The sequence below is a fragment of the Grampus griseus genome (assembly GCF_964374135.1).
Source record: "Grampus griseus genome assembly, chromosome: 10".
In the NCBI taxonomy this organism is placed as follows: domain Eukaryota; kingdom Metazoa; phylum Chordata; class Mammalia; order Artiodactyla; family Delphinidae; genus Grampus; species Grampus griseus.
The window spans coordinates 103,807,146-103,832,222 of NC_139004.1; the positions used below are offsets into that span (position 1 = coordinate 103,807,146).

Genomic DNA, 25,077 nt, shown 5'->3' on the forward strand with positions numbered 1-25,077 from the left:
AGGCTGCCAAAAAACAGAGCTACAGTGACTCAAATACAGATATACTGCAGAGTTCTTGGGGAGCTCAGGGAAACTACCAGACTTCAAGGAACGGTGCGAGAGACACTTCCTGAGGCCACGCGTGCAGCCCAGCCTCAGAGATGACCCCAGCCGGCGTGGCCAGCCCAGAGCCCAAGACACAGGCCAGGGGCTTTCAGACACGGGCACCAGCTCAGGTCCTTGGACAGGACCGACACCTCGTCTGGGCCTCAGTCCCCTACCCAGTGACAGGCTGGGAACCTGCTCCCAGCTCCGATGGTCTGCAGTTGCACGCCCCTCCCCGCCGAGGTCCCTCCACTGTGAGCCAGCCAGGGCGGCCGTGCGGAGAGCCGGAGCTTCCCGTACCCTTCCCCTCCCCAGTCCCCTCCTGGTGCCCTCCGTGCCTGACGTCCACCTGCGCTTGCCCTGGCTCCCCCTTTGGCAGGGTGTCGTACGTCTGCTCAGGGGCTCCACTTTCCTGCAGGCTCCCTTCCCCAGGAGTCTAGAAGATGACCACTTGTCAGACCCAGGAAGGCTGGCCACAGACTCACTTCCTCCCGGTGGCCATCTGCTCGTCCACTGTCAGCTTCTCTCCTGGGACCCTTTCAAGGGACAGCCTCCAAGATCAATTGGCAGAAGGTACCTACCCTCATCTCTCCTAAACGCGTCCTTCTAGAAAAGTGGAGGACGGATGCTGCAGTGGCTTAAAACAAAATTCATCTGGAGGCACGTAGTCCCTAAGGAGAGAGGCATCGGGGCTCCAGCAGCAGTGACACAGGCAAAAATCAATCTCCCCTGGACACCAATTAGGGAGAGCACACGGGATTGTCATCTGGCAGCTGAGCCGCTCGAAGCTGCCCACTCTGGAGAGGAAACGCCAGGAAGAATGTTCCTGGACGGGCTGGCCTCCTGCCCCAGCTCCCTCCCCCGCCAACAGCCAGCACCTCGGAAGGAGCTCAGCCCAGGGGGGCCACGGGGTGTTCCGGCACAACGTGCACAGGGGTCTGAACACCCGCCACGGGCCGCGAAGGAGACGCCGTGCGGGCCTGACCCTGCGCCGGCTGCTGGCGCGTCTCCTGAGGGGGGCTCTGGAGGGGCGCCCTGCCCCGGCACAGGTGGAGACGCCGACGCCCGCAGACACGGCAGCAAGGCCGCACAGCTGTCTGAGTAGCGCAGGCGGATGCTCTGGGCTTTTCTGCGGCTCAGCACCCCTCTCCGGTCCGGGCAGGCTGGGGCTCAGAGACCTGTCGCTGTGCCAGCTGTGATTCTTCTATGGACGGACATGGCCTAGGCCCCTGTCTTCGTGGCCCTGTAGATGGAGATTAACGCCCAGGGCCGCAGGGGCGTCTGTGCTGCCAGGAACTCCCCACCCAGAGCGGGGACACCAGCCCCCAACCCAGGGAGGACGCCCCGCTGGGTCTGTCGGGTGGCCCCAGGTCTGGGGGCTCAGACTCGAGACGCACGCTGGAGTGCTGTGGCCCACTGGGGAGAGAGAAGAAAGCCCAAAGGCCCTGATTCCCCGCCGGTGTGGAAGGCAGCCCACGAAGGCTCTGGGCAGAGCGCCTGCCTGCTGGGGGCGGGGAGGTGGGAGAGAGGCAGGAGCTGCTGGTCTCTAGGCCCGACAAGGCCCCAACTCACAAGCTCTGCAGTGTCTGCCCAGGACCCACCCCGGCGGCCAGTGGCCTGGAAGGAGCTACGGCAGGTGAGCAGGGGCCACAGCCCCCCAGCTGAGCGCCTGCAGACCCCTCCTCTTCGGCCTCTGGGAAAGGGTGGCAGGAGCCACCAGGATCTTGGTTTCAGCAGGGAAGTCGACGTTCGGAGGCCAGCTGGAGGGTCCTGAAACCCAACAGCTATTCGCCGTGGGAAGTTCCAGTCGTTGCTGTTAGCTGACTTCCCTGGGCCTTGAAAAATCCCAGGGCTGCCAAAACCGCAGCATCTGTCCACCCACAGCAAAGTCAGAATCTGCTCGTTTTGCAAAAGGGAGCTGAGAAGAAGGCACGTGCGGTGGCCTGGCCCTGCAGGAGGCGCTTGTGGAGGGAGCCCCACGTCGCCCCCGAATGCCGGCTGGGAAGAGCACCGGGACGAGGACCGCAGACTCTTCTCTGGCCCCAACCTCAGTATGTGGCCAGGAAAGCAGTGACTCAGCTGCTCCAGGAGCAAAGCGGCGGGCAGCTGCGAGCCGGAGCACAGCTCAGCCCAGCGGCAAACCCCAACACTTCCCATCCCTCATCTGGTCCCCACTGTCCCTCCTCTACAGGACGCCAGCGACTTTCCGGGTGAGAAGACAGCAGGAGAAGAGGGGAGCCCTCCCCCGGGCAGCCCCACTGGGAGGGAAGACAGGTTGCACCCCTGTCCCTCTGGGCAGCCCCACTGGGGGATCGGGACCCACCCCCAGAGCAGCACAACAAAGGGAGGCCCGGGGACGGACAGAGGCCAAGGCCTAGCTCTCCTGGCAGAAGGTGAAGGGGGCAGGGGAAGGTCAGGCAGGACGAGGGGCCTTTCAAGCCCCTCAGCTAGATCCAGGCCCTCCCCCTGCCCAGGCCTGCTCCCCGCAACCGTCCTCCCAGCCAGCGCGGCCCAGGACTGCCACCTTGTGGGCCGAACATGCACGACAGGAAGAGGCTCCAGGACTCGGCCTCAGGCTCCCATCACCAAGGGCACTGGGATGCTGGCTGTGGTAACAACCACAGTCATTCCGCCTGCTCCAGTGACGGATGAGAAGCAGAATGGGGTCGCTGGGTTCTTCCCCACCCTACCAAACCCGCACAAGCAGCACCGACCTGAACCCCAGCCCCAGCAGCACAGGCAATGCAACGGCAGGTACCAGCTACCAGGTACCAGATCTGTCTGGTCCAAAGCCTGCCGTGAACTCTTCGGAACAGAAACCCCTTTCCAGGGCCTCAAAGGAGAGAGCTTCATGAGGCGTGAGGGGCGCGTCTGGGGCGGGGGGACAGCAGGAACTCATGCGCCCCCCACCCCCGCCCCCACTGAGCCGCGCGAGAGCAACGTTCGGTCTGCCGTGTGCCGAGTACCCCCCGGCACCTTCCCCGCATTATCTCGAGACTCTGCAGAAAACCTAGGGACTGACCAGGCACGACCACCGCCCCCTTTACGAGAAGGGACACGAGAGATTAAGTGACGACCAAGGAGCACAGCCAGGACGCAGGACTTGTCCCAGGCAGTCTGGCGCCGGAGCCCAGGCCAGGCCACAGCCTCCAATGTCAGCTGCTGGACGTAACCAAACAATTAAAAATGCTCCACACTAAGATCCTAGACACTCAGGACTGTTCTGGCCAGAGAGCCCAGCAAAGGAGCAGAATCCCCAGCGCCCCCAAGGGAGCAGAGACAGGAATCAAGTTAGGGCAACACAGGCAAATTCTTCTCGGGGAGAAAGAGCAAGGGAGTTCCAGGACAGGCCGGGGGCAAACACCAGCCCCACGGGGCCGCAGGGTGGACGAAAGGGAGAACCACGATCCCTTCTGCAGTCCTGGGGGCTCCAGGGAAAACCAGAGGGCAAGAAAGACGAGGCCACCCTCCATGTCCACCTCTCTCCGCCAGCCTTCCAGAGCCTCTGGAGGTCAAGAGGGCTGTGCTGGGGTCAGCAGAGCAGCAGCCGTCCTCAGTCAGCTGCGTCTTCCCAGGAGGAGGGGGAAGCCTGGGCCTGGACACTGCCGCCAGAGCCCGCGTGAGCATGGGAGGGGGCTGAGCACCTGCCACAGGGCTTTCCGCTTGTGGCCACAGGCGGGGCAGCGCTAACCGGGTCGCACGAGGCTCAGGCTAGGGCAGGAGAGTTAGCACGAAAGCCCGTGGCTCTACTCGCTCAGGGGAGGGCCTGGGAGGGAACGAGGGGCTGAGCCAGGGCCTCGCACTGCAGAGGCTGCCGCCCTCAGCCAGGCCAGCTCGGACGCGACCTCAGTCCCGCCCCTCGCGTCCCGCTCCAGCCCAGGAGGACTTCCCCTGTCTGACTCCACCTGACCTGCTGGAAATCACCGTTCCTCTTTGAGACCTGGCCGGGGCCCAACTGTGGGCAGGTGGCCCGGGAAGAGCCGCGGGCCGCAGCACACTCAGCCTCCCGACGGGGCCTCTTCACAACAGGCCTCTGCAGAAGCCCCCAGGCAGCTGCCTGGACGGCCAATGGCCACTGGGAAGGGACAGCCAAAAACAGTGCACTCTTCGGGGACACCTCTGCTCCCGCACAGCCGTGTGGAGTCCGGGCGGAGCTGGGGGCACGGGCCTGCCGCAGGCGCTGCCGGATGTGCAGAACAGAGTGCTGTCACAGCAGCACAGTGACAGCGAGTGACCGAGGGCCCAGGGCCAGGGCGAAGACGGCTGCTCTGCACACGCTCTGCTGGAGGGCTCCGTCTGGGCAGTACCCACAGCCGTTAGGCCCTGAGCAGAGGGCAGGGCACAAGCAGATGAGGGGGGGACTCTGTGGGGACCCCAGAGAAGGTCTCCCGCTGTCCCCAGCCTGCAGCTAGGCACGGCCACGCGGCCACCCTGGGCAACAAGGCTCGTCCAGGAGGGCGCCTGGATCTGGCCCTCAAACTACTGAGTGGGCACGTGCACTATGGTCCCTTCCCCCTCCTGGGACAAGGAACCGCCAGACCACCCCCCACCCTGCACTGTTACCGGGAGGAGCGCATGCCCCTGGGGGCCTCCTCCTCACGTACCTGCTCTCTGCCCTCCTGCACACCGGGACCCCCCTGCACAGCTCGCCTATTTGGCAATGGGGACAGGCAGGAGGCCAGAGAGGGCGCACTCCCCGGGCCCCCCTGGCGGCACTGAGACCCCCGCACAAGCCTTCCTTCTTCCTCTCCCTCCCCCACCTGTCCACTCCTCCCCCCCCATTCCTCCCACCCACTGGCCGCCGTCCATTGTCCAGGCCGCCATGGCCTCCCAGCAGGACTGTTCTCCATACAGCAGCACCTTGTGAAAACCTTCCTGGGGGCCCCTACTGCGCCCAAGCTGCACGCCCCCCAGGCCCACAAGTCCCTCCACGGTGGCCCGGCCCCGTCCCCACACTGCGTTGGCAGTGCCCCAGCTCACCGACCCCCGGCCCCAGGCCCCGGGCCCCGCCCCTCCTGTTCCTCCAGGCCTTGACTCCCAGGCCCGCCCCCCAGAGAAGCCCTCACTGAGCCCACGGAGGAAACGTGAAGGAGAGTCACCAGATCTGTTGTTTCTGAGAACGAAGTATCAATGGCCGTGAAAAGCAAACTTCAAGGAGTTTGAGAAGCAAACTCTGATCTCAAGACACTGCAGCAGAGGGCGGGGGCACTTCAGACAGCAGGCGGAGGGGACAGAGCAGCTCCAAGGGGAAGAGAGGGAGGCGAGGCCAGGACGAAGAAAGCCCAGCCAGGACCGGGCCAGCAGGTGCGGAAAGGGCTCGGCACAGCGCCGGGTGGGGGGCACAGGGGCCCCTGGAACAGGGCGAAGAGAGGGGCGAGCCAGCAGCAGTGACGGAGTCAGAGCCCAAGACCCTCCGGCCCAGCGTGACCCCCTGCAGTGGCCCTGGGAGCCCAGGCTCAGGTGCACAGGAAGCCGGTGTGGGGCCAGACAGGAGGACAAAGGGAAGGAGGGGCCGAACCCTTCCGGGTCGGGCAGACGCCTGGGGTCAAGGTCAAGGTCAGGAGAGCCATGAGACAGCAGAGCAGTAACAACGGCTGGGGAACTGCGGAGCATGCGCCTCACACCGATGGCGAGGAAGGCTTTCAGCTCACGCCTGGCTGAGAAACGGCCAGGTGCGGTTTTTGCTGAGGACCGACTAAGCGCGGACATCTTCCTAGAGGCTAAAATACACCTCGTTTAATCCCCACTACACCTCTGAGCTGCGGGCATCCTCACCACCACCATATGGGGGGGAAACTGAGGTGCAGGAAGACCCCACACGCGGAGCAGAGAACACAGCCGACCCAGGCCTCCAGCGATTGCTGCAGTACCACCCCTGACCAGAGCAAGACCCAGACCTTCCGGTGAGTCATCTGCTCCCGGGCTTCAGACCCCAGTCATGAAACCCGGGGCAGCACCAGCTGGTCTCAAGGAGAAGAAGGAGACAAGGTGAAAGCGAAAAAAGAAAACGGCTCCGGAAGCTTAGAGCGCCTTAGAAGAGGAGCCAGTGGTCCCAGTGGCCCCCTGCAGTCATGAAGGGGCTTCCACTCGGGCTGGGACCAGGGCCAGAAACTGGGCTAAGCGACCCGGCCTGAGGTGAGGCTCTCGGGCAGGTACCTGGCCCCCGGCGGCCCCCAGGCCGGCCCGGCCCCAGTCGAGGGGCCCAGCAGCGGCTGGGGCTGGGAACCCTGAGGTGCAAAGCCCTCCGCTCTGGAGCGAACACCAAGGCAGCCCCGCAGAGAGTCTAAGGGACAAAGGAAGACGGGGCACCCGCCACAGACCAGCTACTCCAGGTTCAGGAACCCTCCCCGAGGAGGGTAAGCACACGATGGGCTCCCGTGCCAGCCCGCAGCTGCTTGACATTCCCCAGGGCGCCCACAATGTGCTTCTATTTATGGCCAGCGTGGTAGTGGGAAGACAAGGGCGGCCCTGAGTCCACCGGCCGGCCACAAACGGCTGTGCTGCACACCGTCTGACACCCAGAGCCTATCTGTGCCGTCATCCGTGGCTGCACACCGACAGCCCAGGGACAGGAGGGGAAGGACAGAGCGGCCGTGCGGCAAGGGTGCAGGCCTGTGGGCAGAGGCCACCAGGTGCGTTAGGGGAGGGCCCAGAGGGCAGAGTTAGCAGGAGCAAAGGGACAAGGGGCCAAGCCTAGGCTAGAGGGCGGCAAGGCCGGGTGGCCCAGGGGCATCATGGAAAGGCCTCACACAGTAACCACCCCCCCGACCCCCGGTCCTAGCAAAGCACAGGGCGCCGGAATCCTCCCTTAGAAAGCCTACTGACTCGTCCAGCAGTGGGAGACGCTGCCTGCCGTGGGGAAGAACGCAGGCGGCGGGCTCCCTCAGCCTCTCAAGAGCCCGGGGCCCAGGAAGCACTCCCACCTGGGCTTTGATGAGAGCACGGCCCCTCCACCCCACACCCTTGGGAGTCAGGAGAGCGCAGGGCCCCGTGGGAGCCTAGGTCAGCTTCAGAACGAAGGAGCCCAGGTGAGGGGTGCCGGCTCCTCGGGAAGGAGGACGGGACCTCAGCCCCCATGCAGCGTCCCCTCCGCGCAGAATCATCCCCACTGCTGCCTCCAGACGCAGCTCCTCCTCCCCTCATCCTGGGGGAGGCGGGCCAGACGCAGAGGGTGCAGGCACCCCTGCCCCCACCAGCCAGACGGCGAGCTGGACGCTGCGCCTGCTCCCAGCAGCTCCAGACGCTCCCACTGGACATGGGAGGAAATGAGGCTGGCGCAGGCTGTGCCGTGTCCATAGAGACTCTGCACCCAGGCCCCCAGGTCCCGCAGCAGGGAGCCTTCCAGCCCACCGCCCGACCAGTGCCCAGACCCTTCCTTGATCTGGGGGTGTCAAATGTCCACCTAAAATCACCACCGCAACCCCGCTTCCAGCCAGAGGTGGCCCTAGGACCCCGTTCTGCCGAGGAGGCCTCTAGGGAGGCTGCCCCTCCCACATAAAACAACAAAACCTCACTAGGAAAGGCTTTGGGCCCTTCCTTCTTCCCAACTGGAAAACTGCCGTGATGCCTGGAGGCACAGTAGCCACCCTGCAGCCCTGAGGAGGTCGCCGGATCAAGAGGGAAGGAGGACAGGGACCCTGCTCCGAGCCACAGCGCCTGCCAGGCCTTCTGCCCAACGACTTGTCCTTGAAATAAACACACCCCCACCGTTGAAGCCACCGCACCCGGGCTTCTGTTACAGCCAAACTTGTCCCGATGGGCGCACATGCCGTGCTGACCCAGACACACAAGACGGGGACCTGGCTTGGCCACTGAGCAGACATGGGGGTTAGTGAAGACCTGGGACTCTCCCCTGTCCCACTGCTGGGTTTGTCAGCCAAATAACCTCTTTCCCATTCTTTACCCTGCCAGTAGCCAGCAATGGCATCTACCCGCGAGGCAAACATGGTCTGCTAATTGACAAATCTGAAACAGAAAGGAGCAGGCAGAATGGTAGCTCCCCGAAGACTATGTGAAAAAACCACATCAACACACTGAAAATAACCCATGGCCTTCCCCTCTCCCCAGCCTGCTGGCATCCTGGAGCAGGTGTAGAAGCAGGCAGGCGCCAGCCCAGCTCCACCCCAGGGGCAGAAAAGGGACACAGGCCGCTGCCAGGACGGGCCAGGCGGAGGGCCGGCCCCTCAGGACCCACAGGCCAGGCGGACGGACGGACCCTCAGGACCCACAGGCCAGGCGGACGGACGGCCCCTCGGGACCCACGGGGCTCAGGTGGAGGGCCGGCCCCTCAGGACCCACGGGGCTCAGGTGGAGGACCGGCCCCTCAGGACCCACGGGCCAGGCGGACGGACGGCCCCTCAGGACCCACGGGCATGGAGTGCATGCAGGGGTGCCGGGTCTCCCCCGCCGTCAGGCTCGCCCAGGCCGCAAGAGACCCACTCAAAACAGGAAGGCCCCAGACTCTGAGCCAGGCCCTGGGCCTCCCGAGGGACGACGCGGGAGGTCAGTAAGTTGCCACCTCAGCCCCAGTGCCCATCAGACGGCCCAGGTCAGCCTCCGGGGCTGCGTTTCCCCAAGGGAGGCTGCGTCCCGGGCCCTGGGGGCCCATCAGGCACACAGGTGCCCAGGAGCCTGGCTGAGGCCAGCAGCCGAGTCCCTGGAGAGGCCTAGGAGGGAAGCCTGCTCTCAGCGCCCTGGATCCAGCCCACCACTGGCTCGGCGCTCATCCCCGGCACTAACGGACGTGCCCGGTGACGCATGCCCTGCTACTAAGACGCAGTGGCACCAGGAACGCACCGCGTTGGCCATCTGCCCCACGAGGTCAGCACTAAGGAGGGTCTCCAGCCTCTGGCGTCACCAGCAGAGGCCCCTCAGACCCGGTAGATGGCCGGGCTGCGAAGCCCCTGGAGCCCCAGCCTCTCACCCAAAGGCACCTTGCTCGGCACCCAGAGCGTCGGCCCCACTTCAGAGGGAAGGGCCACCCGCTGTCCACTCGCCACAGGTGCCCCCTCCTCCCTGCTCGTGCCCCGCCCGCCGCCTCGCCTTCCAGGTGGTGAAAATGTGCACAACAGCTGAGGGAAAACAGGACTTTTCCACCTAAGGACGCACCACGGTGCCCCTGTGGGCTGGACAGCCGGACAGGAAACAAGAGCCCAACGAGCTTCCCGGGTGACGCCGCTGGCCCGCCCTCAGCTCTGCAGGGCCCACGGGGCTCCCGGCGATGGGGAGGCGCCTAGACGGGCAGCAGCCTCCGCACTCGGGCCGGACAGTGAGTCCAACGTGCCTGGACGTGGTTTCCTTCCGCTCCCGCCACGTGCCTCCAACCTCACACGGCCAGGCCCCAGGGTCCGGCTGCACACATGTCAGGTCCCTGCGGGGGCCAGGGGGTGCACCTGGCCATCCCTGCCCGGCTCCGGCCACAGTCTACCCTCGCCCGCCCCCCAGCGCCGAGCCCTGCTCGCCCAGCTCCTCCAGGCCTGGCTCCAGCACAGAGCGGCCTCTTTCCTTGCTCTCCTCAGCGAGGGGCTCCCGATTCCCTTTGAGGCCGGGAAGTCTGACCAAGGCGTCCATCTGGGCAGGAGCTGCATCAGGACCGGTCACCTGGAGCTCGTGTCACACAGCACAGCCCCTGCCCTCTAGGACCACGGGAGCCGCGTCACCCGTGGGATACACCACATCTCGCGGGGCACAGCAGCAAAAAGGGCCGAGAACTGGGGGGTCCCCGGGCTCCCAACGCCGGTCCAGGAGCCGGCTCCGGGCCTGCTGCACCAGCACCACGGGGGCTGTTAGCAATGTGGATTCTGGCGTCAAATCCACTGTTTCCAGCCCAAGATCCAAGTACGTATATTTTTACTGAGTCCCCAGGTGGTCCTGGCACACAGCATTGGGCAGCCGGGCCAAAGGTGCAGAGAGCAGAGGGTGCGGGTGGGCGTCTGCCCAAGGCCAGGCTGAACCGGGAGCCCTCCCTCGTTCCGCGCCCCGCCCGCCACGCCCACACCACCCGTGCGGAAGGCCCAAGGCATCTGCCCCCAAATAAATGGACGTATGGAGGCAGGAAACGCGCAGGTCTGTCCTAAGGTCAGCTCCGTGGACTCCGTGTCCTGGTCCCCGGGTGGAGGTGAAGCAGAGAAGAATAAATTTTAACTTTTCCAGCAACGCACAGAGTGCCCGGGGATCGGGGGAGCCCAGACGGGCCCCCACTCATGCCAGGCTCCCTCCTCGGTCCCCGCGACCCCTGCAGCGTCATGACACAGGCCTGATGTGCCAAGGGCCAGCCGTGAACCTGGCGCCAGCTCTTAGCCCGCGTCTGGGTTCACGCCCTCCCCCCACCCCCAGTTTGTATAAAGTATATGCGAAATAAAACCAAAGGTTTTTTTTGGTGTGTAACCAGCTTAAAATATGGTTGAACCAGTTTTCACACGAGCCTACCTATAGTTTTCCTTTCTCTAAGAATTGTCACATCCTTTAACCACAGGCCGAGTGATTTTAACTTCGACCTGAACAAGGAAAGTAGGAACCCAGGAGGCCTCACGCTACCCCTTCTAACTGACTCCTCCAATTCCCTAAAAGAATGAAGTGCACCGCCACCCCCCCCCACCAGCTCCACCACCGCCCTCTGAGCAGATGTGACTGGGGTGGAGGGGAGTGGCCGTGGGCAGGGCGGGGCAGCCCTTACACCAGGCCTGTGGAGGCCCCGCCTGCCTGCGGAGGGACAGCCCTGAACACCAGGAGTCCCCTGGGCCTGGGCAGATTCCTTTTGGTTTGACCTCAGCAGCAGACTTTCTTTCTACTTCTCCCCTCCTGCACCTCTGTGCGTCTTGTTCCTTAGATGATCAACTCCCGAAGGGGAGGCACTGTGCTGGGATCACGTGGTCTTCTGTGCAGCCACTCGTGAGAACACTGAACTACCCTAAGCACAGAGCCTCTCGGGGACAGCAGCTGTATCAATAAACTAACCCAGTGCCTGACATACGACAGGCACCCAGAGAACATATATATAACGTCATAAAAGAATCGCTCACTGGAAAAGAAAAGAGATGGAAGTTTGTACTTTCTATCAGGTGTACTGCAGTTTCACACTCCTAATAATACGCTCAGGAATCCAACAGGCAGGGTCGTAAGTCTCGCTCTCCCTAAAGGAAGGCTCTGCCAGGCCTTCGCTGCTCCATCCCCTGGGTTTGTAAAGCTCTCACACCAGAAGACCGAGGCCAAGAAACCGCTCTGTTCTTTCATATTCCTCTCTGGAACGTGGGATCTGGGCTCCAAACTTCCTCCCCGATTCAGAGGGAAGCACACGTCACACAGGCCCCGCCGATGCCCAGGCCTCCACCCCAGCTACACCTGAGGCTCCGCAGCGCTCGTGCAACCGAGCAGGACTCTACGGGGCCCTCCCAGGGCAGGCCCTTCCCCTCCTCGGCTCTAGTTCCTCTCAGAAGCACCCAGAAAACAGTATCTATTGCACACTCCTGAGTTGTTTTACAGATGTGAAAATCCCCACCAAATGGAACACGGTAACTACTTGATGACGAGCAGCCCCCAGGCCTCCTGGAGCCTGAGGACTGACGATGTTAGCCCGTGACCCCACCCTGCTACCCACCATCAGCCAGTGTTCCATCAGAGAACTGCGCACCCGCTGATCACACACCCTGCGGCTCCCCTCCCTCACCTGGCCTTGAAAAGTACTTTGCTGAAACCCTTCGGGGAGTTCAGGAGATTGGGGGTGAGCCATCTGTCTCCTCGCAAGAAACCTTTCTCTGCTCCCAGCTCCGCTGTTTGTTCGGCCTCACTGTGCTCGGGCACGGGAACTCGGGGTCAGACACACGCACGCGCAGGAACACGCATCAACACTCGGCAGCTCACCGCAGCGCCGCTGGGCAGGCAACGGGAACACTTCGGTCCTCAGGAGTAGGTTATAAAAATTATTACCTTTCCTTGTTATTAGTTTTATGAACTTTTCCCAGTAATGAGCTCAATTATTCCCTCGTGCAGAAGAGGACTGAAAAGTCCATACTGTAAACGTCAGAGCAAAGAGCGTGCTAAATGTCAGCGCGCTCAGCACCCTCTAGACGAGGCTGCAGGTGCAGGGTCGGGGCACGAGCCCGGGGCCCAGGCTGGATCCAGCCTCAGCACTCCGCCCGGCAGGCTCCCTCGTCCCGCCTGGCGGGCACTCAGGGGAGGAGGGAGAAGCCGCTCTGCCCCCCTCAGGTTCTTCTCCCCGTCTTTCTGCTCTTACTTTAAACCCTCCAAAGCACAGTTCTGAGGCTACCTCCGCTAAAGAAGCTGCGACCACACCGACCAAGTGAAGGTGACGGCGGCGGCCTCGCTCACCTCTGCCCGGGCAACGCGCAGAGCAGGCCCGATCGGCCTCACCTCGCCTTCCACACCAGCCACGTGTCTGTGTCTGCTCAGCCCATGCCCAGGGCACGTGGAGGTGTGGGACGTGGTCCTCCCCATCAGCGGCCTCCCACTCACCCAGCACTGCAGGTCCTGCTCCAGGGCGCGACTGGCTGCCTGGGCCACGTGCCCAGACCCTGCCTGGACCAGAGCAGGGAAAGAGGCCACTGGAATCCCACCCAGGGACACGCGACAAGAAGCAGGTGAGTCCCTAAAAGGGAAAGGCGGCGCCAACTGCACGAGCAAGTGGGCACTGGTCAAAAGCAGGGCCCCAACAAGGAGTCATGGACACCTGCAACGTGAAGGCAGCCACGGGGCCCGCGGGTCCTCAGAGCTCTGCCGGGGGCACCGTCCCCCGACGTGCGGGCGAATCCAGGCAGGATGTGTCTTCTTCCCTCTAAAGATACCCTGCCCGCCAAGAAACCCACACCTGGACCGGAGGCAGGAGGGAGGGAGGCTGTGAATCCCTTTCGCTGTGGTGACCCCATTCCAGGTGACAGTCCACCCCTGCAGGCTGCCATGCCTACTGGGTAACTGTCCCAGGCGCCAACGCTTTTGCTCCATCCACACCGATTAACCCTGCATGTCCCCAACCAGGGTCCTTCCCACCAGGTTGTCGGGCTGCCTGCCTGTCCTCACCAGGGGTCTCCCTGCGTCAGGATTCTCCACCAGCCGGCCACAGGTCAGAGCACAGCACCCATCCCTACAGCTCCTGGGGCTCCGTCTCAGTTTCGGCGTCACTGGGCAGGCCCCTGGTCCACGGCCTCCTGCGGTGCGTGCACGCGGCTCGCTCATCCTCACCGCGTCCAGTGCCGCCTCCTGCCCGCCTGGCTCAGCCCAGCTGCTCCCTCGGCCGACACCATGGCCTCTGCATCCCAGGCACATTCTCTTTGCCTCCGGCTCACATTCACTGTAACGGTTTGGCCGTTTTCAGTTTCTGGTTCAAGTCTGTCTTCCCACTAGACTGGACGTTTCCCAGGGGCGAGGATCCTACATGGCTGCTCCTTCCCGAGGGCCCAGTTCAACCTGCGTGTCTCACATGCTTGCTGCGTGATCCGCACACCTGGGCAGAGGCCCCCCCCCGGGAGGGGTGTCCAAGCAGAGCCCTCACACCATCCGGCTTCCTTCTGTGGAGCTCGGGGAGCTCCTGGTGTCCCGGCCGTGGCCCCGGGGGCACGTGGTGTCAGACGCTGCAACAGCTGTTCCCCACCCCATTCCTGACATGACATCACGGTTTACAACAAGAAAGACGTATTTGGTCTTTGCCCACCGTTCCTGGCACGGAGCTCCCAAAACCCTTGGAACTTCCTCTGCTGAGAGGGATGAAGGTGTCTTTCCTTATGCTGATGAGCTGACTCTGGGAAACCACCCAAGGATGGGGCTGGGTGCCAGTGGAGCCGCCGTGTGATCAGAGGCCTGGAACGTGGGTCCCAGCCCCTGACCTTCCGGGAGGGCAGGGGGGCTGGAGGCGGAATCAGTCACCAGTGGCCGTGATGTAGTCAATCACGCCCGCATAAGGAACCCTCCAGAGAAACCCCGAAGGAGCGGGTTCAGAGAGCGCCCAGGCTGGGAAGGCGTGGAGGCTGGTTGGGGGGGGGGGGGTGCGGGGAGGGGCGTGGAAGCTCGGGGGCCTTCCCCCACCCTCCCCAGAGCGTCTCTTCCGTCTGGCTGCTCCTGAGCCACGCCTCTTATCAGAAGCCTATGATCTAGTAAGTCAAGTGTTCCTCTGAGTTCTCTGAGCTGCTCTAGCAAGTTAATCCAACCTGAGGAGGGGGCCGTGGGAACCTCTCATCTACAGCCGGTGGGTCAGAAGCACACGTGACAACCTGGCTTCAACTGGCATCTGAAGTTGGGGGAGAGGTCGGGGGGGGGCAGCCTGATGGGACCAAGCCCTTAACCTGGGGATCTGATGCCACCGCGGGTAGACAGTGTCACAACTGAGCTGAACTGTAGGACACGCAGCTGGTGTGGAGAATTCCTTGGACGTGTGGGAACACCCCACACTCCACCACTGAGAGAATTAATACTTCCTGACAGTCCTAGCTCTCTCCGGACGCCCACCCCCACCTCCCCGCAAACGTGATTAGAAAAGAGCCCCAGCTCCAGCCAACGGAGCGCTCCCGGTTCCCTGTGCCGAGGGCTGGCCCAGCCACAGGCCCTGGTGCCGTCCAGGCAGAGGGATGTCAGAGGATCTGTGCTGGGGCTTCCGGAACATCCTCCTCCTGCTGCTGAGTGTGACTGGGTCCGCAGGAGAGGGTACCCGGGCCGTGATGACGTGGTGGCTCCTGGGGCACTGTGACCTCTCTTGCTGTGACACGCAGCCTGCACCCACAGCAGAAAGACCTGATGGTACCTCCCATCGGTTAAATGTACCCAGAATGGCAACAGCCAACGCGGTGTGCTTCCGCGATCTGCCAGCACTGCTGGGCCCGGCCTCACCACCTCCTCTCGAGCCGCAGACAAGCCCGAGTGTGACCACCAGGACAGTCCAAGATGCTCCCTGGGGCCGGAGGATGCGCCCCAGCCAGTGGGCAGACAGCTCGGCTCCGCACCCAGGGTGACTTCTCCTTCTGTTTCTGGCTTGTTGCAAGGCCCCAAGCCCACAGTACTCTCCCTCTGCACCCTCCTGGAACACATGTCCTCACAGCACTTACACCTATGAGGTTCCGGGACCCAGCACCCAATGATCCAGCTCTCACTGTGCAGACCTGAGGCCACAGGCCACAAAGCAAATCAATGACAGAGCCGGGGCTATAAGAACTGCCCCCCCTGCTCCTGGTCCCTAGAAAGACACCCTTTCCACAGAGGAGAAGCTGGGACTTTGGACCCATCAGGTTCCAGGGCCAACCTCTGCTTCCCAGAGCCACTGAGCCAGGAGGCCAGCCAGGGACCCACACTCACCAGCTGGGCGAACCGATGCGTCTCCGGGTCCATGCCGCCCTCCCCCTGCCGCAGGGACGCGCTCTGGGGCTTGGCAGCCGCCTCTTTGTCCCTCGTCACCACCTGGAGCAGCTCGTCCTGGACCACGGCCTGCCCCCTGTCACACCTGGGCCAGGGAGAGACAGGAGACGCAGATGCAGACGCAGCTCGCTTCATCTGCCAGGGACCAGGGACGTGAAGGCTGGTGGAACGCTGTGGCGCCAGAGAGGGTCAGGCACCAGTGACAGTCCCCTGGGAGTGGTGTGTGCAGGGACAGTGTGACACTTTCTCAGCCAGAACAATACAGATTGGGAGCAGAGGGCCTGACAACCAGGTGAGGAATCAGACAGCCAAACGCCAAATGAGAGATCCTCGGGGCACGGGATCAACCCTCACTCGAGCTGCTCCTTTAGAGGGGCGGGGCGAGGGGGGAGCCCACCTCCCCCACCTGCGGGCAGGAAGGTTCAGAAGCAGCAGCCTTGCTTTTGAACATTCAACTCTCCATCCTGAACGTGTCCCTATCCTTGGACCTGTTTCCAGTCTTCCTAATAAAATCATCTTAGAGAAAGAAAAAAGTTACCGGTCCTGAGATGTTCTCAGAAGTGTTATTTATTAGGGTGTAGAAAACGCACACAGTGAAGGGGCCGCGGCAGGTCGGCCTGGGGGCACGTGACAGACGTGAGGCCCTCCGCGCCACGCTGCCCACCATGCCATGCGCGGCTTTAAAACTGAGCACCCACATACGGCGCCTTCAGCAATAAAAACGCTTACGACGAGGTGCAACAAAGGGAAGATAATTAGAAGACTGGTAAAAACAGCAAGATACAAAATTTTACATGACTTTGAAAAAATAACCCTAAACTAGAGGAAAGAAGACATTTGAAAGAAACAGTCCAAAATACTAACAAGGGATGATGAATCTATGGGCGGTTTTTTCCTTTCATATATATTATCCTAAGTCTTCCATTAGCATGTGTTACTTCAACATTTTTAAAATGTTTAAAAGCATTTTTTTAAAAAGGTTCTGGTCATTTATTTTTGGGAGGTCTCTTGGGATTAAGGACTGGAAATTCTCAGAAGGTGGGGTCTTGACCCCTGACCACGGAACAGCCATGGCTGGGCTGACCTGCAGAGGGAGCCGTCCAGCCGTGGTTGACCGGGGGTCCCTAAGCTAACTCTGAGTCCCTGTTACAGAGGCCACGGCCTGGAAGCTGCAGACGAGGTCCCTCAGTACCAGCCGACAGCTCACTGAGTCAGCGCTGTGACAACTCCACGCCCCGCGTGGGCCCCGCGGACCACACCCCAGGGAGAGGGGCGCTCAGCTCCGCCTTCCCCGAGGCCTGGAGTCTCAGGGTACACTCTGGGGACCTCTGGGCCCGGCCACTGGCCTACCAGCCCCCGGGCAGGGAAGCTCTTGGGCTGTGGCCTGTGCTGGGAGAGGCCACCCACACCCTGGAGACTGTCCATGGAGGCAGCTCCTGCAAACACAGCGGCACGCACCAGGCTAGCAGCGCGGCCACTCGGCCATTTAGTCCTGGCCCTCCCACACCCGGGAGTGTCTTCATCTGAACACTGGGACTAGTGCCACCTAAATCACAGGCTTGGCATCCCACCTAAATAAGATGGTGTTTGTGACGCAAACACTCCGGCCTTTAGGAGAAGGTACCCGGTGAGGAGGGCGCGTTGGGCCGGGGCGCAGGGCCGGGGTGAGTGGGCCCTCGGCTTACCTCCTGAGGAGATCCACCTCTGCCCCCGAGGGCCGCCGGCCACCGCCACTCTCCGGCCTGGGCGATTTACACTCTGCAAAGGGGGAGAAGAGAAGGTCAGTCCATCAGCAGCAACCCATGGACGGACAGAGGCACAGTGTCACCCAGGAGAGGGCCCAGGATGTCACCCCATGGACAGATGTGCCCCAGGCAGACACAGAACACAGCCTTACTCTGTGGTTAGGAGAGGGGTGGCCCGAAGGCCCCTCTGCCCGTCTCCTGCATAGGACGGCTTGGTCGCTGGGTCAGTGTGGACACCTGAGTGCGGTGGTCCAAATCCCCCTTCCTCCCTCTGCGGCCACTGGGAATCCAGGTCACCTTCCCCAGAGGCCAGACCGGCTGAGGGAAGCTCTGCTCTGTCCGAGCTGAGAGCACAGCCCCGGGGTGTCGGCTGGCTTGGCAGGGCGGGGGCCATGGGGGGAGACTCCTCGTGCCTGGTTTCTCTCAGACCCCTTTCTGTAGGGTTTCGATCCTGAATGTGGCCAACACCCCACTTAAGGACATCTATGTCACCTTTCACCTGCTTCACCTCTAGTGTCACTGGGCCCTTTAAGCTGTCGCAGTAGGTCTACCTTCCCATGGCCGAGAACGTGGGGATCTCCGAGCAAACCCAATTCACTCTCCTCTCCCACCGCGCGGTGACACTGAGGTTCTGCTCCTCCCCACTGCCCCAGGCTTCGGCGTCCCCGCTCCGCTGAGGCCTTGGTCACATGCCCTCCACCCCATCGCAGGCCTCCACGCTCAGCCACTCGGGCCACACGAGACCCGGCCGGGGAACCAGGCTTTGGGAGGCAGACGGGTTGGGGTGCTTCTCCCAAGACCTTTTCAGCTGCTGACCTCGGAAGCTGAGGGGCTCAGCCCCTCCGGAAGGGCCCTCACCGCGCGCAGCGCCCCGGGACTCACCCAGGCCCACGCCTCTCCCGGAAGGCCGGGCAGGCGCACTGGGCGGGGGAGGGCAGCCCTCGGGGCCGCACCAGGTCCTCGGCCGGGAACGTGCAGGAGGCACCGCTGCCTGGTGTGGATGTGACGTGAACGCTCCCTGGGCTTAGGGCCTGACTTATAACAACTCTAGTGACGTAAGGTCTATCACGTTTATTTCTGCTTTCTATACAGTTTTCCTTTTTCACGACTACAAAAGTAACGCGTGCACCCACCGCAGAGCCTGTGGCCAGACCCCCGCGCCCACGCTCCGCGGCAGCCTGCAGGTTCAAGCGTGTCAACCTTCCATGGAGCTGGCTCTCGTCACCTCTCTGACCGTTTGTACACATTCTCCATGCAGCCGTCAGAGGGCTTCAAGGACTCTTTACATATGAACACTGCTCCCTCCCTGTCGGCTCTACTCCCTAGTTTGTCACTCTTTGTTCATTCATTTCTTCTAAACTGTCTCCAATCGTTCAGTCACAGCCCCCACTCCTCCTCTTCATTTAAGGTCTCTTCGCCTGACACGGGGTTAAGAGGCTGCCTGCCGCTCTAGCTGTATGACTGCACCTCTCCCAGTTCAACTTGTGACTTCCTCTGACATGCATTTGGCGTATGGTTTGGCACAAGGGTTTAATTTTAACTTCTTTTTCTATCTTGTTCTATCACTAAAGTAAAAGCAGACACTGAATTTTAAAAGTAAAAGTATTTTAAGATTCATCCATTTCAGGGCATTCCGCCCATGCTGACAAATCCAGCCCTCAGAACCTCCAAACTCACTCACCCTCAAACAGCAAAATACTTTGTTAAACCAAAACCGAATGATAGATGAACCACTCTTCTTGCTTTTTAAACTGCTCAAACGTAGCAAGACTGAAACAAATGCTTCTTTTCTCTTCCAAGGCTGAACCTGACGTGGCCTGACATATTGCAGCCATTTTCGCCCTCTGCCTCTCCCCCTCCTACAGCTCACTCACACACGTGAGGCCTCTTCAACCCTCTCTCCAGCCGGCCGGAGAGACGGTGAGGATGACCCCCCGGAAAAGGACGAGGGCGTCTTCTGTGGGCTTCTGCTGCGTGTCGCACTGTCGCGTGACACTGTAAGCCACAGGTTTGCGCACGCGGCTCCTGACGGGAGCTGGGCTGCCCTGGGGGAGGGTCCGTCTCCCTGCCTACGTGTGCCAGCGCGCGCCTCGTGACCACATCCCTGGCCGGCGCTCAGGACGTGCCGGGGGGACAAGCAAGGTGCGGCCCCCTATGCGCTCGCACCCGAACGGGGCCGTGGGCGGAGAAGACAGCTCCAACGTGAGGCCGCAGTCACTCACTGGGGGTCGGGACGGCATCCATGCCCCACACGGCCAGGCCCCTCCAGCCCGTCAGCGAACAACTCACACCTCAGGTTACAGCAGGGGGACCCAGATTCTCATCAACGAGCTCTTCTCATTAATCAGCTGTCACGAGGACTTTTCCTGTTTGTAGTGTCTTAATATTTCCGCACCACACGTTCTCCACTCAAACGCTAGTGTTCCTTGGTGTTTGTTAACAGGAGTCACTTGGAGAAAAGCACAGGTTTCTTCACCTGTGACGGACACGACAGTGGGGAACAAAAGCGCTTCCAGTCCGGCTCAGGCAGCAGCTCCACAGCGAGCTGGGGAAGGAGCCGGGGGCACGGGGTGGCGACCCTCCTGGAAGCCCCACGAGCACCGTCCCAGGAGCTGGGCCAGGACCCCGGAGCGTGAGGGCAGGTCAGAGCTCTGGCGCTGGCGCCAAGGTCACCCACTCACTGCTTACGTGCGGAGAAGCTGGAACAGTGGGGAACTTCCGGCCCTGGTCATGGTCACAGAGGCTCTGACTACACGGCGCTGCAGTCCTTGAACAGGACAGCACCCGGTTCGGGGGCCACTCTCTCGTGGGAAGCGCTCACGTCATGCACCGCCCGCGGGCTCAGCTGGCAGCTCATCTCCAGGAGGAGCGCCCACTCCGTCCCCACGCAGAACTGCCACCCGGCCTACCTTTCTCCCGGCCTTCAGAGGAGACAAGGGCGGCAGCTGCAGGAGTCAGCGGCCCCACTCTGGAAGGCTGGCCAGGATCTTTCATGCGGTTGACCACGTTTTCAGACAGCTGTGGGAAGGATTGAGGGGAACAGTTAAATGACAGAACCCTCTAGAAGTGAAGACTCCCCTCTACCCATGCCCCAGATTTCTGAGCAGACTAATTCTGCAAGACCAACTCCAATAACGTAAGGAATTCCACACAGAAACCTCTCGTGCTGGCCTGGCACCTGCCAGGTCAACGCCACGCCCAGCCTGGACTCCACGGGCCACAGCGTGTCCCCCACTGGCTTCCCGGCTGCACCTTCTGCTCCCACACACTCAGGGGACCCCGAGTTCCCCTTCTTCTCTCCTGCCCTGAATCCGTTCTGCTGAGAACCACTACAGCCCCACCCTGTACAGAGGGTGGACGCCTCCAGCTGTGCAAACCTCACCCTTCCCTGTGGGCGTCCCAGGGTCCCTCTACGGTGGGCTCTTCCAGACAGCACCCGAGTTAAGGACCATTTCTCCCAATCCTTTCCCTGTTACAACAGGCGCACCTCTTAGGAAGCGTCTCACATTCTATGGGCCTCGTCTAATGGCCTGTAAACACCCTGAGGGCCGGGGCCGCCTCTCCTTCCCGTCTGAGTCCCACCAGGGCCACCGTCACAGCAGAAAATCCAGCACGGCCTGGCTCATTTCACCCTGGCTCCCCCAGTGACGACCGGATGATCAAATCTTTCCCCCACCGTAGAGGAGTGAAATGGGTACGAGGGTGTCATAAAACACTTGACTGAAATGAAACAGCCAGCGAGGGATGAATCCAGAATAAAAGCCCCTAAGAGTTGACATCAATAAATATTTATTAAGTGCCCAGTATGTGCAAGGCATCGCAAAGCACAGCGAGGGGAGACGTTAAGATGACTTGAAGACCGAGTCCACCATCCGCAGCTCCACTTCAGGGATCCAGGCGAGGAAAGTGCTCCCACGTGTGCACAGCAGCGCTGGACTCGCACAGGAAAAGGAAACAACATGATAGCAACGACAGGCAGTGGTGAGAGAAATGATGGTGCGCCTCCTATGAAACACCGCGGAATTGTCGAGAAAGGACAGGTAAGACGTGTGCCTGCCATGGAAGGATGCCACCGCTGACCCGGGAGTCAGAGGACACTTTGTATCTCGACTTTGTAAAACAGATACACAATTATAAAGACGCAGACCTGCGATACATACACGTTGACCTTGGCACACACACATTCCCCATGTACGCATCCACTCGGGGCACACACCAGACGTCCCGGGGCGTGTCCTGCACACGGGACAAGAGCGGCTGGGCCAGGACGTTCACTTTCGGCACTTCTGTGTTTCAGTTTTTTACCATGAACGTTTCTTTCAGCAAGTAAAGATTATAATAATAATAACTGAGTCCCTCTAGTATTTAAGACAGATACAAATCAAATAGCTAATTAATGATTATAGAACAAGAGAAGACCAAGCACACACAGCAGTGGAAGAGAATTGAGAACCCACAAATAAACCTATACATCTGTGCTCAACTGACTGACAAGGGTGCCAAGACCATTTAATGGGGAAAGAATAGTCTCGTCAGCAAAGGGTGCTGGGAGAGCTGGACATCCACGTGCAAAAGGATGAAGTTAGACCCCTACTTCACACCATATACAAAATCTGACTCAAAAGGGATCAGAGGCCTAAATGCAGGAGTTAAAACAATGAAACTCTTGGAAGAAAACACAGGCGTAAATCTTCTTGACCTTGGCTTTGGCAGTGAATTTGTAGATATGCCACCAAGAGCATGAGCAATCAGAGAAAACATATACTGAACTTCATCAAAATTAGAGTTTCGTTTTTCAAAAGACACAATGAAGTAAGCTGAAAAGACAACCCACAGAATCTGCAAATCATATATGTGACAAGGGACATGTATCTAGAATATATAAAGAACTCCCACAACTCAATAATACAAAGAAAAACAACCGAATTTAAAAATGGGCAAAGAATCAGAACAGTCACTTCTCCAAAGAAGATACACAAATGGCCCATAAGCAAATGAAAAGATGCTCTCATTCTCATGAGAGAAATGCAAATTCAAACCACAATGAGATACCACTTCACACCCACTAGAATGTCTATAACCAAGAAGTCAGATAGGGACAAGTGCTGGCAAGGACATGGAGAAGCTGGAACCCTGATACACTGCTGGTGGCAAATAAATGGTGCAGCCACAGTGGAGAACAGTCTGCGAGTTCCTCCAAAGTTCAACACAGAGTCACCATTAGGCCCAGCAATCCCACTCCCGGGTACCCACTCAAGACAAATGCAAATACACATTCACAGCGGGTTGCACGTGCACATTCACGTCAGCATTATCTGTGATGGCCAAAGGTGGAAACAACCCAAATAACCATCAACTGATGGGCAGGTGAATGAAAATAATGGAACATTAGCCATAGAAAGGGATGAACTACTAACACAGGCCACACCATCGTGCTCAGTGAAGGAAGCCAGACACAAAAGGCCGCATACATGTGTGAAACGCCCAGAACAGGCAAATCTCTAGAGACAGACACTAGATGGGCTGCCTGGGGTTTGGGGGAGGGGGGAAACGGGGACTAACGGCAAAGGGTGAGAGGTGGATTTCTCCACCTATCAATATTACAGGGGATCTCTATTTCAAAAAGATGTGTCTTCAAAATCTGTGAGGCATGTTAGTGGTTAAGCGCTGGGAGAGAATAAAACACAGTCCGGCAGGGCCGGGTGCACACGGGGTGGCAGGAAGACCCCTCAGAGGAGATGGCACTAACAGGAGACCACCGCCCTGCAGGGAGGAGGCCCCGCCACAATCCCATCTTGAGATCCAAGAAAAAAGGATCCAGTTCCGAGCAGAGGGGAGGACGAGTGCACAGCCTCTGAGAGGGGCCGAGTCTGGCCTGTCCGAGGGCCTGACAAGGGCGTGTGTGAGAGAGGCTGCACCAGATGACCAGGCCGGAGAGGCACACCGAGATCTCACGCCCAAACATGACCCAAGGGCGAGGGAGGGCGCTGGCCCGAGCCAGCAGCCAGCTAGCCCTCCACGGCCACCGCTGCGGCCACTCACGCGCCGCCTTCCGAGCACCCTCTGAGCGCACCCTGCTGCTCTCGCGCGTCCTGGCCCACGGCTCCCCCGCGCAGGCTGAGCACCGGCATGTTCCAGACCAGCTGGGTCTGTCAGCGGCCCCTGGGGCCCAGACACTGACCCCGGGGAGGCGCTGCCCTCCTGTGACTCTAAGAAGATTCCTCTGCTTTGCCTGCGGCTGTTGCTGTGGAGATTTTGTTGGCTAGTCCTCCAGTTTTCTGTGAGCTGAAATTAGATCCACAGATTTAAATCCGAGTATCTGGACGAGAAGAGTCCTGGAGGCCCCCCTAGAAAGGTGGCAACCACCGACGCCCATGGGGCCAGGCAGGTGACAAAAACAAACGAGGCGGGCCTGGCAGCAAAGTGGGAGCGCCAGGACAACGTGGCGAGGACGGGAGACAGCACAGCCCCGCAGAGGGTGGCTACCTCACAGCTCCAGCCAAGGGGCGCCCCTGGAAACGTGGACCAGACTTTCAATTCTTCCCCAAAAAACTGAACATTGAATTGATGTAACGCCTCCAAGTTTTAAATGTTGTCGATTAATACCACAAAGTTTCTGGGCTGACGGTTTCATCCAAGAAATATGGAGCCAGTAGCTTAAACCTCTGCCCAGCGAGGATCTTGCTGACTTGAGCCCGGTTCCGGGTCACATGCTGGGGCCACAGACCAGCAGACGAGGTCCTGCTCACGGGGCAGAGCTCCCCCCACCCAGGACGGTGACCAGCGACAGCACAGAGGGAACCCCTGAACTGGTCGCAAGGCCAAGGAGGAATTTAGCCAAGGAAGGGAGAGAGAGCCCTGCAGACAGAGGAGCACAGCTCGAAACAGCACGGCAGCACGTGTCCTCCCCGCGGGACGGGCGGCGACAGGAGAAGGTGGCACCAGCACACAGAGGGCCTCGGGAGCCAGGCCCAGGAATCTGCATTGAACCTGGAGACAGCGGGAAGCGCGGATGGGTGGGAAGTAAGCGGGTCGCACCTCAGCTTTAACCCTGAACGATCACTGACACCACCAGCTGGGGGGGCCATCTCTGAGAGCGAGGCCGCTGGGCCTGGAAGGGAGGGACCTCCACCGGGACTGTCTGGATTTTATCTCCACTGCCTGAGAGCTGCTCAAAAGTAAAATGTACCTTTTAAAAACACATTACCCTGCTAGTGCCAGGAAGTACAGATTTGTGGCAGGCAAGCATGTTGGGAGAAAGAACAACGTGTCAGATGGGCAAGGGGAAGGTGGGGCGGGCCTGAATGAGATCAAGAGTTCCTGAGGGTAAAAAGGAGAGGATGAAACAGAAGCACCTGGAAGGGAAGACACAAGAGTTGACATCAGATGCAGAGAAAAAGGGCACGTGGGATCAGCTTCCTGCGTGGGGACCAGCTGGATGGACCTTCACACGTCAGGAACAGGGAGAGTGGGAGAGGCAGTGGGGGGATGCAGTGAATCACAGGCGCCCAGGAGACTTGCAGGGGGACATGGCCAGCAGCATGGGGACACCTATGGTCTGGGTGTTTAAAACCCAGACGTCAACAGCTCACAAATGAGAACAAAAGAGATGACCGGGGTGGAGTGCAGGAAGGCAAGAGGGTGGAACCAGGCAACGCTCTGCAGAGACGGCAGGTGGGATCCTGGAGACCAGGGCTGCTGTGGAAGACATGCGGTGACCTCTCTCCAGGGTGGAAACCACCGGGTCCAAGACCCTTATGTTTATGATCAACTGATGTTCACCAAGGTCCCAAGGTAATTCAAATGGGGAAAGGACGGTCTTTTCAACAAATGTAGTTTGAGAAAATTAAATATTTCAAACAAAAAAGATGGATTTAGAGCAGACTTCACCAAG

The 25,077-nt window shown here is 60.4% G+C and overlaps 1 protein-coding gene across 1 annotated transcript in view; it reads right to left on the minus strand.

Annotated features, from left to right (window-relative positions):
• Positions 1-25,077, minus strand: part of CHCHD6 (coiled-coil-helix-coiled-coil-helix domain containing 6) — a 125,542-nt gene that overhangs the window by 94,967 nt on the left and 5,498 nt on the right. Inside the window, exons 2-4 of the mRNA XM_082664060.1 lie at positions 20,093-20,201; positions 17,124-17,196; positions 15,379-15,523 (exon numbers count right to left, since the gene is read on the minus strand). Coding sequence (XP_082520186.1) covers positions 15,379-15,523; positions 17,124-17,196; positions 20,093-20,201 — 327 coding nt within the window. The remainder of the gene's footprint in view (positions 1-15,378; positions 15,524-17,123; positions 17,197-20,092; positions 20,202-25,077) is intronic.